The sequence below is a fragment of the Megascapheus bottae genome, chromosome 17 (assembly GCF_031878675.1).
Source record: "Megascapheus bottae isolate mThoBot1 chromosome 17, mThoBot2.hap1, whole genome shotgun sequence".
Classification (NCBI taxonomy): domain Eukaryota; kingdom Metazoa; phylum Chordata; class Mammalia; order Rodentia; family Geomyidae; genus Megascapheus; species Megascapheus bottae.
In genome coordinates, this window is record NC_143525.1 from 722,984 (window position 1) to 738,289 (window position 15,306).

General features: G+C 40.9%; 1 protein-coding gene across 1 annotated transcript in view; it reads right to left on the bottom strand.

Annotated features, from left to right (window-relative positions):
• The window catches only part of Zzef1 (zinc finger ZZ-type and EF-hand domain containing 1), a 146,356-nt gene that overhangs the window by 16,938 nt on the left and 114,112 nt on the right, over nt 1-15,306 (bottom strand). Inside the window, exons 39-44 of the mRNA XM_090349331.1 lie at nt 14,500-14,636; nt 10,111-10,388; nt 8,813-8,987; nt 7,906-8,038; nt 2,321-2,520; nt 685-804 (exon numbers count right to left, since the gene is read on the bottom strand). Of these exons, the coding sequence (XP_090205457.1) occupies nt 685-804; nt 2,321-2,520; nt 7,906-8,038; nt 8,813-8,987; nt 10,111-10,388; nt 14,500-14,636 (1,043 nt within the window). The remainder of the gene's footprint in view (nt 1-684; nt 805-2,320; nt 2,521-7,905; nt 8,039-8,812; nt 8,988-10,110; nt 10,389-14,499; nt 14,637-15,306) is intronic.

Sequence of the window (15,306 nt, forward strand, 5' to 3'; positions counted from 1 at the left end):
CTTTTGTGCTCAGGCTGGCTTTGAACCTTGATCCTCAGATCTCAGCCTCCTGAGTATCAAGGAGTACAGGCATGAGACACTGCGCCTGGCTTCGTTAGCATGTTTTAAGTACATTTCCCTTAAACCTAAGTGAACTCCTGCTCTATCCAGGACTGTTCTTCGAGGTTCCTGCAGGACCATGCAGCCAGCATAGATGAACCCTGTGGTAATGGCCTCCCCAGTGCCTAAAGCAGGCAGTGGGCCTGGAAAGTCCATGGGAACCACAGGAACTCCACTAAGAAAAATCTAAGACCCTGGGGATAGCAATAAAATTAAATTATCAACTGAATCCTACATAAAATAAACATATGTGAAGACAAATTTAGTAACTGATTTTAGCTCAAAGAAACTTTAAAGGGAAATAGTAATTCAAGGGTTCATTTTATGACCACGATATAATTAATGTCAGTTATGTGCCTTCATAAAATACTTCCCAAATGGTCTTTGAACAAACACGTCAATCATTTTTCCTGATAGGGGAGGAGAGGTGTCAGAATCTTTTAATTCTAGAAGGGAAGACAGGAGCAAGGCACAGTTTAAAAGCTGCACAGAACAGGAGAATGCAGCTGGAAGGAACTACACTTCAAGCTCTGAGGCTGGGAGGGCTGCCGGGGTAGCAGTGGGCCGAGGTGCCTTGGTCCTTACTTCTAGATCCCGGAGGAGCCACGTCTTGCTGAAGCCAGTCCCTTTGCTGCACCTTTTCACTAACAGCTTCAGCAGATCAGTTTGAAGAAAGGTTGCATGGGTCTCTTCAAAACCATGAGCCTGCCAAATAGAACGAGAATAATTTGCAGCTGTCTGAGAATATGGAAGGTAAAGGCCAGCTGGAGAAAAGCAAACCTTTTTCAGAGCCCAGTCTCAGCTAATGGTTCAAATTGACCTTCCAGCAAAATTCCTGAGTCAGTATAACCTCACTATAACCAAACTAGCAGCTTGGTCACTCTCAACTGTTCATTCAACAAACATTTTTTTTTTTAACACTACTTTCTGTCATTCCCCAGCTCACTATCATCCATCTTTACCCCTGACTGGATGATGACAAGGTCCCACAAGGCTCCCTCCTCTCTGCTTCTCTGTTGCATCAGCACCAGGCCCTCAAAGCTTTCCTTCCATGCTGTGACTATCAGTTCTTGGAGGTTGCTACTCTCTGACTTCTATTTGTTTATTTATTATTATTATTTTAATTTTGCAGTACTGAGGGGCCTTACCCTTACTAGCCAGATGCTTTCCCACTTGAGTTATGTCTCCATCCCTCTTTGTTTTTATTTTCTGAAAAAGGTCTCACTTTTTGTGATACCCCTATTTATACTATCTCTGTAAGTGGAAAGGCAAGCATGTGCCATCATGACCAGGATTTTATTGCCTGAGATGGGGGAAAGGATGGGTCTCATTAACATTTTGCTTGGGCTGGCCTCAAACCATGATTCTTCCCATTTCAGCCTCCTGAATGGCTGGATTAAAGTCATATCCAGCTTGATTCAGTATCACCTAGTATTTGTCCAGTTTAGAAAGTTTTCATTCCTAGCAATCTTTGGGTAGTCGCCTCTCTGGCCAGTGAGTGAGGCTGTCAGCTAGGACTTCTTTGTAGCTGGACATTGAGTACTCAGCTCCATCTGGCTGCATGGGAGCAAAGCCTTGTTTTGTGGCTCATCATTGAGTACTCAGCTCCATCTGGCTCTTGGTGTTTCACAAATATTAAGTGAGTAAGGGGTTCCAAGATTTCCGCATTCTCAGGTTATTTCCACTCTCCTATTATAATGTCAGTGATGAAACAAATCTCACATTGATGAATACCATAAATAAAACAAATGGCAAAGAATAGTCTCAATCCTACAACAAGAGTGTCTAGGGGCAGGCCCAAAGCCACTCGTCTTCTGAAGTGTCTCCTACGGTACCCTCATAGACTCTCCTGAGTCCCTTTTGTAACATTCCCAAGTAGGTTGCTGCTGAACATTTTTTCAAAGCAAGGAACAACAAATCTCAGCTGAGGGGACCGAGCTGTTGGGAGGATAATCCTACAAGTGGACAGAAAGGCATCAATGTCTTTCAGGCATAGGAAGAAGTCATTACAACCAGGTTTTCACTTTTCCATGTCAAAGATCCAGTTCTTCAACTTGTCTGCCTCCTCCCATCCAACTTTAAGCATCCCTACTGCCTTAAAGCTTCCCTGGGATGTCAGCTCCTTTATTCTTGCTATGGTGGCATTTCCTTCTTGTTAATTCTTTTTTGCATGTCAGATCTCAGCCAGATTTATTACCAAATAGAAGAGGTTCACTATTACCTTTAGTGTTTTATATAAACCTTTGAGGGCCAGGGACAGAATCCAAGTTGCTTCCACTGCCTCAGGACAGTGACTATCCATGCTGGTTTGTAGGAGGTGACTGGCAATAAAAGCAAAGTGCTGGGAATACTGGCTCAGCTGGGTCTCAGAGTTACCACGTTCTTGTGCTCCTCCCTTCTGAGTCAGCTGGTAGTCTTTCACTGTTGGGAGTTATCCGAGAATAAGAAGGGTACAAAAGCATAGTTAATGTTCCTGCAGCCAAATGGAAGAAACTGAAGTAACACCTGCTGAAACATCAATCTCCCAGGCTCAATCATAGCCATTACATTTAAGACCAGCTTGAAGGTGAACATAAAAATGGTGCTGAGTCATGTATCTGCTGAATTAGTAAAAAGGGCAACTCACATTCCTACTAACTGTGCAAAAGGGGTCTTCTCCAAAGGTGTTCACATAAGTTCTTAAAATAGCACACTTATGGGGCCCCAAGTTTGGCCTAGCGGTTAGAGTGCTTGCCTAGCATGTACGTACCGCATACATAGAAAAAAGCTGGAAATGGTGCTGTGGCTCAAGTGGTAGAGCTCTAGTCTTGAGAAAGCTCAAGGACAGTGCCAAGGCCCTGAGTTCAAGCCCCAGGACTGGCAAAAAAAATTTTTTTTTTTTAAATAGCACACTTCTATCTCCAAACAAGACAGGTAAAAGGGACTAATGCACTCTCCTACCTTGAGCAACTAGAACAGGGGACAAACAGAATATATAGGTGTTCAGATACTAGAAAATAGGCAGTGAAGGACTCTGCCCCCTGAAAAAAGACCATAAATTACTTAGCTCTCTAGTAAAAATTCAAGTAGAGTCTAGAAGTTTCAATGACTTGAGGAGAGGAAGATCAGCTTTCAGGAAAATCAGGGCAGCGAGATCTCATGGCAAAGAATAGCATCAGAAGAAAAATACACACAAAGAGAGGTAGGTAGGGGAGAACTCTTTATAGAAATATACAGAAGATTCCTTGTGAGTCCAAGGCTGAATGTTCATCAGTACATATGTGGTAAGAAACAATTCCAGACACAAATAATCACAAGAAAAATTCTAGGCAGAACAATTATTGGAACTCATACAAACTAGAAATATTTTGGCTACCCAGTAGAGAGAGTATAAGTATCCTGTAGTGGCAGAAAATATATTTGACACCATAATGTTGGAATGTCTCCAACTTAATTAAACCACAAGTTCAGCAAACTCAATAAATTTCCAAATAGAAGAAACATGAAGAAAATGCTAATCATGAAAGTTAAATTACTAGATAGAAAATTCTTAAAAGCAAACAATATGAAGACCAACAAAAATAAGATATAACAGCAGACTTCATGCCAGAATCTATGCCCATAAGAAAATAATTGATAATCATCTTTAAGGTTTTATAAGAAAAATTCTTAGCTTAGATTTTTTTTACCCAGCAAATATGGCTGGGCATGGTGGCTCACGCCTGTAATCCTAGCTACTCAGGAGGTTGAGATCTGAGGATCTCAGTTCAAAGCCAGTCAGGGAACTAAAGACCATGATGCTCTTTTTTTATTTGTGTTTTTGCCAGTCCTGGGGCATAAACTCAGGACCTGAGGACTGTCCTTGGACTTCTTCCTCAAGGCTAGCACTCTACCACTTAAGCCACAGTAACCCTTCTGGTTTTTTTGTGTTATGTGGTACCGAGGAATTGAACCGGGACTTTGTTCATGTTAGGTCAAACTCCCAGCCCAAGACCATGAGACTTTTATCTCCAATTAACCACTAGAAAACTTGAAGTGGCGCTGTGGCTCCAGAAGTAGGATGGTAGCCTTGAGCTGAAGAGCTCAGGGACAGTGCCCAGGCACAGAGTTCATGCCCTAAGACCGACAAAAAAAAAAATCATGTTGAGTGAGACAAGTTAAGACCAAAGGAACAAAAGGTGCATGGTGTCCTTAATATGTGGCTATTAGATCCAAACAGTACAAGAGCGAGGACTCAATATTTGCATACCCAATGCTATGGACATGGTATTGGAAATATAAACATAACTACACAGACATAAAAACCTATAACTCTATAGACATGTTTTATTTCATAAATTAATATGTATCTATGATATACAAACCCTTAGCCTAATTTTGATTATGTTCTAAAAACTAAGTGCCAGTGATTGTATATTGAGATTCCCTTCTTGAACACTTGTTTGTTAAACATGTCATTTGAAATATGATGTAAAAATCAATGTTAATAAATTTTTTAATAAAAAAATAAAAAAAAACAAACACATTTACACTGTATAGTATATATGTATGTATGTATGTACATATCTATTGTTGGTTGTGAGGCTTGAACTTAGGGCCTGGGTGCTGTCCGTGAGTTCTTTCGCTCAAGGTTAGTGCTCTACCATTTTGAGCCACAGTGACACTTCTGGTTTTTTAGTGGTTAATTGGAGATAAAAAAAGCCTCATGGGAACTTTTTTCCCTAGGCTGGCTTCAAACTGTGATCCTCAGATCTCAGCCCCTGAATAGCTAGGATTAGAGGTGTGAGCTACTACACCCAGCCAAATTGTAGTTATCCTAGTAGTACTGAAATAATTAAGTATGTGCTTTTAGACAAAGGAATTAAATTTGAAGTCAATAACAAAAATATTTGATATTCTTTTTGTTGTTATTGTTCATAGTGGGGCTTGAACTCTGGGCCTGAGCACTGTCTCTGAGCTTTTCAGCTCAAGGCTAGCCTAGCACTCTACCATTTGAGCCACAGTGCCACTTCTGGTTTTCTGGTGGTTAATTAGAGATAAGAGACTCATGGACTTTTGTGCCCGAGCTGGTTTTTGAACCTCAATCCTCAGATCACAGCCTCCTGCGTAGCTAGGATTATAGGCATGAGCCACTGGTCTCCAGCATCATAAATTAACTTAATTAAGTCTCTGGCTAGACTGTCTAGAAAACAAAAAGAAGACACAAATGATCAATTTGGGAATATGAGAAGCCAGTGTATATCCTATACCAGACTGAGAGAAATTAAATCTAAATCATATGAGCCTAAATTAACCCCCAAGATAAATGGAGAGATATATCATTGCTCAGGGATGAAAGATTTAAGATGGTTAAGAGGTCAGTTCTCCCCAGATGGATCTATACATTTAATACAATATTAATCAAAATGCTAACAGTTTAACAGAAAACAGTTGATTCTAAGATACATATAGAAAGGCAAAAGAAGGGGCCGGGAGTTTGGCCTAGTGGTAGAGTGCTTGCCTAGCATGCACGAAGACTCAGGTTCAATTCCTCGGTACCACATATATAGAAAAAAGCCAGAAATGGTGCTGAGGCTCAAGTGGTAGAGCTCTAACCTTGAGAAAGTCCAAGGACAGTGTTCAGGCCCTGAGTTCAAGCCCACAACTGGCAAAAAAAAAAAAAAGAAAGGCAAAAGAGGCTGGGAGTTTGGCCTAGTGGTAGAGTGTTTGCCTAGCATGCACGAAGACCCCGGTTCAATTCCACAGTACCACATACATAGAAAAAGCTGGAAGTGGTGCTGTGACTTAAGTGGTAGAGCACTAGCCTTGAGGAAAAGCCCAAGGACAATACTCAGGCCCTGAGTTCAAGCCCAGAACTGGTATTAAAAAAAAAGGCAAAAGAACTAGAAGAGACAAAACAACTAAAAAAGTAGAGCTGGAAGATCTGATTTTTTTTTAAAGTGTATTTTTATTTATTTTTATTTTTTATTTTTTTGCCAGTCCTGGGGTTGAGCTCAGGGCCTGAGCACTGTCCTTGGACTTTTTCAAGGCTACAGCTCTACCACTTGAGCCTCAGCATCATTCTGGCTTTTTTGTATGTATGTGGTACTGAGGAATTGAACCCGGGTCTTCGTGCATGCTAGGCAAGCACTCTACCAATAGGCCAAACTCCCGGCCCTGGAAGATCTGATTTTAAAGCAGTATAAACCTACAATAGTCAAGATAGTGTGCCATTTGAATAGGACTAGACACATAGCTTAATGTAACATAAAATCTATATGAACAGGCATAACACAAATGAGTCAATTTTTATTCATTTTTATTTAATTTGTTTTTGGTTGTTTTGGCTAGTGTTGGGGCTTGAATTCAGGGCCTGGGCATTGACCTCGGACACTTTTTACTCAAGGCTAATGCTCTGCCACTTGAGCTACAGCACTACTTCTGGGTTTTTCCTGTGTATGTGGTACCAAGGAATCAAACCAGGGCTTTGTGCATGGTAGGCGAAAACTCTACCACTAGGCTATGCTCTGGCCCAAGAGTCTATTTTTAATAAAAATTCCAAGATAACTCAATGGGGAAAGAATCCTAGAACAACTGAATGTTAACAAAATATATTTTATAAAGGCACAGAAATGACAGATGTTACCAAATGCTAAAGCTGAGGAGAAAGCAGATTTCCTTAGAAGCAGAATTTAAAACATATTACTAAGGATACCCTATGTTGGTTTTGGTTTGGCCAATTTAGTCAAAAGGGCACTCAAGATGTAGCACTTTCAGTGTTCTACTGAAACAAAATAGAAAACTGCACTAATGTCAAAAGATTTATTCTTGGCCTGGTGGTAAGAGTGCTTGCTTAGTATGCACGAAGACCCAGGTTCAATTCCTGGGTACCACATATATAGAAAAGGCCAGAAGTGGTGCTGTGGCTCAAGTGGTAGAGCTCTAGCCTTGAGAAATTACAAAGATTACTGAGTTCAGTCCCTAGGACAGGCAAAATAAATAAATAAATAAAAAGAATTATTCTAAGAGTAGCTACCCAATTCCATATTTAAATTATCCATAAGAAAATAACCAACATCGGCCGGGAGTTTGGCCTAGTGGAAGAGTGCTTTCCTAGCATGCATGAAGACCTGGATTCGATTCTTGGTACCACATACATAGAAAAAAAAAGCCAGAAGTGGTGCTGAGGCTCAAGTGGTAGAGGTCTAGCCTTGAGAAAGTCCAAGGACATTGCTCAGGCCCTGAGCTCAAGCCCAGGATTGGCAAAATAAACAAACAAACAAACAAATGAAAAGAAAAGAAAATAACCAACATCTACATATGGAGAAATTACAGAATAAAATAATAGCATGAAAATACGCCTTTACAATCATCCCCATTTAATATTATCTATCTGTCTGTCTGTCTGTCCTGAGGCTTGAAATCTGGGCCTAGGTGTTATCTCTGAGCTCTTCAGCTTAAGGCTACTGCCTTACCCCTGGGGTCACAGTGCCACTTCTGGTATTCTAGTGGTTAATTGGAGATAAGAGTCTCATAGTCGCACCTTTGGTGGCTCACGCCTGTAATTCTAGCTACTCAGGAGGCTGAGATCTGAGGATCATGGTTCAAAGCCAGCAATGGCACGAAAGGACCTGAAACTCAGATCCTCAGATCTCAGCCTCCTGAGTAGCTATGATTATAAATGTGAGCCATGGCGCCACTGGCTAACCACATTATTTTAGACAGGAGGAAAACGCAGCTCAGGAAGTTATACATTTGCTTTAAGGAATAAAAATCACCTGCAGGGAGAAAGAATCAAGATTTCTTACATTTTCTTACATCCTTACAAAAAGTAATTATGTTTAATACCTGTTTTCCTTTTCCGGGTTTTGGTATCAACAATCACAGCCCTGTTCTTCTCAGTGAAATGCTTCAAGATGATTACATTATGGGGCTCATTGGCATTATCTATATAAACACAGCGTGTTCCCACACAGAGGACCTAGAACATGAGAGAGAAAGAAAAGGCAAGTCACATGAGATAGGGCCCTTTTGCTTCAATTTCTTTTCCTTTTCTTTCTTTTTTTTGTGGGTCATGGGGTTTGAACTCTGGGCCTGGGTGCTGTCCTTGAGCTCTTCAGTTCAAGGCTACCACCCTACCTCTAGAGCCACAGCCCCACCTCTCATTTTCTAGTGATAATTGGAGATAAAGAGTGTCAGGACTTTAGTGCCCCGCTGGCTTTGAACCTCCATCCTCAGATCTCAGCCTCCTGAGTACCTAAGATTATAGCCACTACACCCGGCTTTGGATTTCAAGCATAGAGTTCTTGTCATCTGCTAAGTCAGTGTGCCCACATTGGTATATGTCCTTGCTGAGTGATGACATGTTTCTAATAGCCCCCTTTGTCCTAATCAATAAGAGATATTGAGATTAGAAAACAGATCAAGATGGATATCAAAGTGAAAGTCAATTGTTCTTTGAAGTTCTTTGTAATTTAATATATTACAGTAATGTGTTATTCCAAACCATCTTCCAGCTAGCAAAATTAATCAAATGGTCAAATTGTTAAAGATACAAGTTGAGCAATCCACAACATAATCTTATAACTATATCAGTACCATGAAAATGAGTTCAACTGAATAAAAAGCTTCCAATAATTTTGTATGTTTCTATCACACACACACATACACACACACACACACGCACATACACCCATAGAGGCTTGGACAAGCATGACTGAAATGTAAGAAGCAGTTAGGCCTTTGGGTGCTGTACCTGGGGGAAGCCGACCAGAACTAGCAGGGTGAAGATGTTGGTGTGCTTCAGCTGGAAAGGCAGCTGCTTGATGCAGTGGTCTGTGAAGGTAGCAATGACATCTTGCCACAGTGGGGCACTATTGAGTGAACGAAGAATCTCTGCCATGGAGCATGCCCAATCCAAACCCACCCGGCTGAAAGGCAAGAGCTCTATTAAGTGGTATTGCACAAGATTCCCAACTCAGTTCAGTGGAACTCACTTCACTCCTAAGTCAGACCGAGCCATTCATTAGTTTAAGAAATACCAGAACAATGTTTTTCATATAAAGTTTGAAAAAAAGTCAAGCATATGGGGACCAGGAGTTTGGCCTAGTGGTTAAAGTGCTTGCCTAGCATGCATGAAGACCAGGGTTTGATTCCTCGGTACCACATACATAGAAAAAAGCTGGAAGTGGTGCTGAGGCTCAAGTGGTAGAGCTCTAGCCTTGAGCAAGTCCAAGGACAGTGCTCAGGCCCTGAGCTCAAGCCCAGGACTGGCAAAAAAAAAAAAAAAAAAAAAAAAAAGTCAAGCATATGCTTATATGCTCAGTCTGCAATTGTTTCAAGCATATAGAAAGTCACTAAGTGCATGTATACACTCACATTCCCACCCAGAAAAAAGCTCAGGAAAAAATATAGCAAATATAGCCAAAGCACTAGATCTATCAATATGATAAAAAGCAAGGTGTTTTTACCCCCTTCATTTCTGCTTTCCAAGTTAGGCATTACTTCCCCTCCACCAACAAAATATTTATGGTTACTCTGGTTTAACACCAGGCGTGTTGGCACATCCTCAGGCAATTCCACAGCAATGTTTTTCATTTATTTGTTTATTTGTTGTTCAGGAATTTAATCTGGGGTATCTCCTCATGCTCACTAGTCTCAACCGCAGGCTGCCTGTTAGTAAAATTTTTTTATTTACTGCCTTGCTAGATAGAATCTCCACAATCCAATTCCAAGGGATTGTTTTTTTCCTTTTTAAGGGGCTATACCACATCGCCTAGGCTGTATGTGCAAAACAAAAATAGTTATGTTAACTTCCTGAAAGAGTTGCATTGGTACTTACTCCCATGTCCCACCCTGTAAGAAGAGGTCTGTCCTGTCCAAAGGCCAGGGGAGCACTCTGTCACAAGCACTCTGCTAATAAAACAAGCTCTGTTCATAGATGAATTTTAGACAACAGCACTAAAGCACAATGAAACACATTCAGAGCCAGAGCTTTGACCTCAATGAGCATCCTGGTAGGTAGAGTGGAGGCTGGGTGAAAACCAAGGCTACCTGTCTAGGCACACAGCTCCCAGGCTGAAAAGCAGATGAGTGGTCTTCCAGCCATCTGGCACAATGGAATTGTCCCCTGCAGCAAACAGGTTGTGTTTGGCTGAAAGGACCTTGATCACTGCAGCATCTACCTCTGCTGGTAAGAGACGGATGATTAACTGGCCAAGAAGACCCAGGGTGAGGTGGTAGGTTTCATTCAAGTGGCCTGCATTGGAGATGACAACCTGAAACATCAGTGGGAGGACATGTTCCAGGTCTATCAGGGGGAGTGTGGGACCCTGCCAAGAGAAAAGGAAAGCTCTTCAGTACAAAATCCAGTCACCTGAGAAAAATGCTCTATCCCCTTTGTGTATTATTAACAACTGTCTTAGTAATCACAGAATTGTGTAGTGGCTTTCATAAATGGATTATATATGACATAATATATGTCTGATCATCTTACAGTCCTACTTTCCTCCCCCTCTGGTCCTAGGGCTTGAACTCAGGGCCTGGGCCTGTCTCTTAGCCTCTTTCTGCTCAAGACTACCATTCTACCACTTAAGCCATAGAGCCACTTCTGGCTTTTGCTGAGTGGCTTAATGGAGATGCTGAGTGGCTTATTGGAGATAAAGAGTCTCACTGACTTTGCTGCCTGGGTTGGCTTTGAACCTTGAGCCTCAGATCTCAGTCTCCTTAGTAGCAAGGATTATAGGTATGAGTACTGGCGCCTGGCTTCAGTCCTATTTTAATATCCTTTTAACTCTTCAAATTTAAACAATTCAGAATATGTAACAATGAAAGCTCCCATAACCCCCTTCAACCAGAAGGTTAATTGTCTGATGGGTAGTTTTTCAACCTTTCTCTCTACATATTTATATATATTTGTGTATATGCAAATATGTGTAAAGAAATTAAAATTTTAAAATTAATTTTCTTTCTTTGAATAGTGTCCTGTAAAAACTTGTTTCCTCTTTTTAAAAAAAGCTAGGGACACAGCATATATGAGAGATTTGATAAGTGGGATCATATAAAAAAAATTCTACACAGCAAAGAACCTAGTTACTGAACTAGAAAAATAGCCAGAAGATTGGAAGATCTTCGCCAGCAATATACCTGACAAAGACCTTTTATCCAAAATATACAGGAGCTCAAGAAATTAACCCCTCTCCAAACTAATAAGCCAATTAATAAATGGATAAAAGAGGCTAATAAGTGAAGAAAGAAGAATGGCAAATGAACACATGAGAAAATGCCTAACATCCCTGGTCATAAAGGAAATGCAAATCAAAACAACTTTGAGATTTCATTTCACCTCAGTTAGATTGGCCAACATAGCGATTTTAAACAACAAATACTGGCAGCGATGGAGGTAGGGGATGGGGAAAGGGACCCTACTGCATTGCTGGCGGAAGTGTAAACTAAGAAACCAATTGTGGATGGTCGTTTGGAGGCTTCTCCAAAAAGTAAACATAGAATTTCCTTCAGACCCAGCCATATCACTCTTGGGCATCTACCAGAACATGACAAGTCAGGATACCATAAAGACACTTGCACATCCATGTTCACTGCTTCACTATTCATAATAGCCAGTCCAGATGCCCTACAATAGATGCATGGGTCAAAATAATGTGGTGACAGGGCCGGGAGTTTGGCCTAGTGGTAGAGTGCTTGCCTAGCATGCATGAAGACCTGTTCAATTCCTTGGTACCACATACATAGAAAAAAGCCAGAAGTGGTGCTGAGGCTCAAGTGGTAGAGCTCTAGCCTTGAGAAAGTCCAAGTACAGTGCTCAGGCCCAGGACTGGCAAAAAAAAAAAAATAATAGTAATAATATGGTGTCTGAATACAGTGGAATTTTATCTACCCATTAGAAAGAATAATATGTCATTTTCAGGGAAATGGATGGACCTAGAAAAACCATGTTAAGTGAGGTAAGTCAAGTTCAGGGAGACAAACTATGCCTATTTTCTCTCATATGTAGAAGCCAGATCTAAAATACACCAGGGCATGATAAATTATATAGGACTCTCAGCATTCACACATAAGCAGTTGAGAATAAAGAAAGATACTCTTAAGGGAGGTCCTAGAGTCCTCCCGTATGTCTAGATTCGTTTGTCTATTTAAAATACTATTTATGGAAATGAATTTTAGGAAACAAACACATGGGTTTTTGTTGTTGGTGGTGGTGAAGTTTTTGCATTTTGTTTTGTTCTTTTCTTTTTTGTTGGATAAAGGAAAATCCAGAAACAGAGGGAGGAAGGATGAACGAATGCAGGTATGGTACTTAGTACATACTATGTGGGAAATGAACCATGCAAGTTGTTGGTAGGGACAGGAGGGGGAAACTGGGGAAAAGCTAAGGAAGGAGCAAAATTGTTCAAAAAGAAATGTACTCATTACCTGACTTATGAAACGGTAACCCCTCTGTACAATACCTTAATGATAACAATAAAATTATATTTTAAAAATAGAAAAAAAGGATCTGGTTTGATTCCTCGGTATCACATACATAAAGTTCAAGGACAGCTCAGGCCCTGAGCTCAAGCCTAGGACTGGCAAAAACAAAACAAAACAAAACAAAACAAACCCTTTGTTTCCAATTCATTATAATAAAAATGACATAGTCCAGTATATACTTAAACCTCTCTTTTCTTTGGTGACAGTCTGGGCTTGAATTCTGGGCCTAAGTATTGTCCCTGATCTCCCCCCACCTCCGCTATTTCTGGAGTTTGAACTCAGGGCCTAGGCACTGTCCTTGAGCTAGAGCTCTACCACTTGAGCCACAGCACCACTTCCGGCTGTTTTGGTGTTTAACTGGAGATAAGAGTCTCACAGACTTTCCTGCCTGGGCTAGCTTCCAATCATGATCCTTAGGTCTCAGCTACTTGGGTAGGTTTGCTGGGCACTGGTGGCTCATGCCTGTAATCAGTGCCTAGCAAACCTTTATAATTTTTATAGATTTTGCTCCAGTTTTGTGGGCTTTTTCCCTATGGAAAATAATAAGCCAGGCCACCAGTGGCTCACATCTGTAATCCTAGCTACTCAGGAAGCTGAGATCTGAGGACCAAAGTTCAAAGCCAGCCGGGCACAAAAGAACCTGAGACTCTTATCTCCAATTAATCTCTAGAAAACATCAAGCAGGGCTTAGCTCAAGGGTAGGGTGGTAGCCTTGAGCTGAAGAGCTTAGGGACAGCGGCCAGGCTGAGTTCAAGTCCCATGGCCCACACATATACAGGTTTATCTTCAGTGTGATTCAAGCAGACACTATATTTACAATATGAAACCAAAGCAACTGAAAAATAAAAAGCTCTTAGAAATGAAAAAAAAAAAACAAAACTAGTCTCAGATGACATTCCTGAAAAAGGAATGTTTTCTTTCATCAGGGGTTGCTGTGGCATGGGCTACCCTAAGCAGGGGGAAAAGTCTCTAAGGAAGGGCTGTGAGAGAATAGGTGAGGGTGAGGAAGACACCTCACCCTCTCCTGAAGTAACAGAAATACTCTCAATGGGGAGTAGGGTATCAATGTGGAAGGGTAGCTGGGTTTCCACAGGGAAGGTGAGAATTTCAGGGAAAGTAAGAATGTCCACGCCGGGGAGCTCAGCCTGGCACCGGGAAGCAGTGGTCACACAGCCACCAAATACGGTAAAGGCACAAGGATGGACCCAAGTATTCTGGTTCACACTTGTAACTTATATACTCATGTAGCTGAGTTCAGAAGGGGTTAGTATTTAAGCCCAGCAAAAAAAAAAAGCAGGCTGAAAAAATCTGGGAAAAATTGTATATAGGTTATAAATGAGAAAATTTTATGCATTAATATTAAATTTAAAAATTTTAAATGGCAATCCTGGGGTTTGAGTTTAAGGATGCATGCTTATTAGGTAGCTATTCTACCAATAGTGCCATGCCACTAGCCCTTTGTGCTTTAGTTATTTTTCAGATGGGGTCTCACACTTTTGCCTGGGGTTGGCCTCAGGCTACAATACTGTGTCTATTTCCCAAGTAGCTGAGATTGCAGATATGAGGTACCATGCAAGATTTTTGTTTTATTTCATTTTCAAGACAAAGTCTTATTACATAGCCCATGTCAGTGTTAAATTCATGATTCTCCTGTCTCAATATCTCAAGTGATAGATACCCTTGCAGGTGCCATTATGACCAGCCAAATGTTTTAGTATGAGAATATTATGAGTGTACAGTCAATGATTTACAGAAATTCATGCTGTCTACTTACAAAATACAGAGAATGCATAAAAGAAAATAATTTTAATTTATAATCTTATTCTCAGGGACTAACAGCTAGTCCCTGCTGACTAACAGCTAGTTTATTTTGGTATACTGCATGGTAACTTTTTCTTTTTTCTGTGCATAAAATCATCATCTCCTTTACAAAAAAATGCTGTGGTCTCTTACCAACTTTGCTGGAGGTAACATGGCTGCTAGTAGTCCTAAAATCCTCTTCTGGGAACATTCAGCAAATACTTGCTCAGGGTTTGGAGTAACTGCCATTTCCTCTATAGGCTTCTGAGATGATTCTGAAACTTCAGCATCTGCGTGACAACACACCAAGTTTTCAGATTTCACAGATTCTATACATGTATAAAGTGACAAACCACTGCACTGCCCCACTGTGGTAAATAAAGCTAGACTTTATTTAAAGCTTGCTAAAGTTGTGATACATGTCTATAAACTCAATAAGCTGAGACAGGAAGATCACGAAATTGAGACCAGGTAGAGCTGCATAGTAAAACTTTGTGTCACACATTAAAAAGAAAACTGAATACATCTTTCACATCTTTGTATGAGGTCCCCTACTAAAGGAAGCCTGTTGGCTCTATTTGAGGTCAGGTCTCTCCTAAACCTTCCCATTTCTCTGATCCTATTTTTAAATTAGGTGCTCACTAGCTTTTAACATCTTGTGTATTTGTATTTGTTTTTGCTTCTTTCAGTGATGTATCTGTAGCACCCAGCAATGCTTCTGGAACGTGGAGGTACTTGACAGACAGAGTGAACCACAATGCTGGTTGTCAGGGGAATCCAACTCTCGTAGACTTTGAAGACTGAAAACTGATGTAGAGTATCAGCATATTCTGAGTGCTTAACCCACAGGGCTCAATGCCAGGTGCTTATTCCAGCCTCCATCACAGAGCACTAATGCTGTCTCTCTGGGCTACCACAGGGTGAGGCTTGCTGGTCCAGTCTCAACAGCCTGTAGTACAT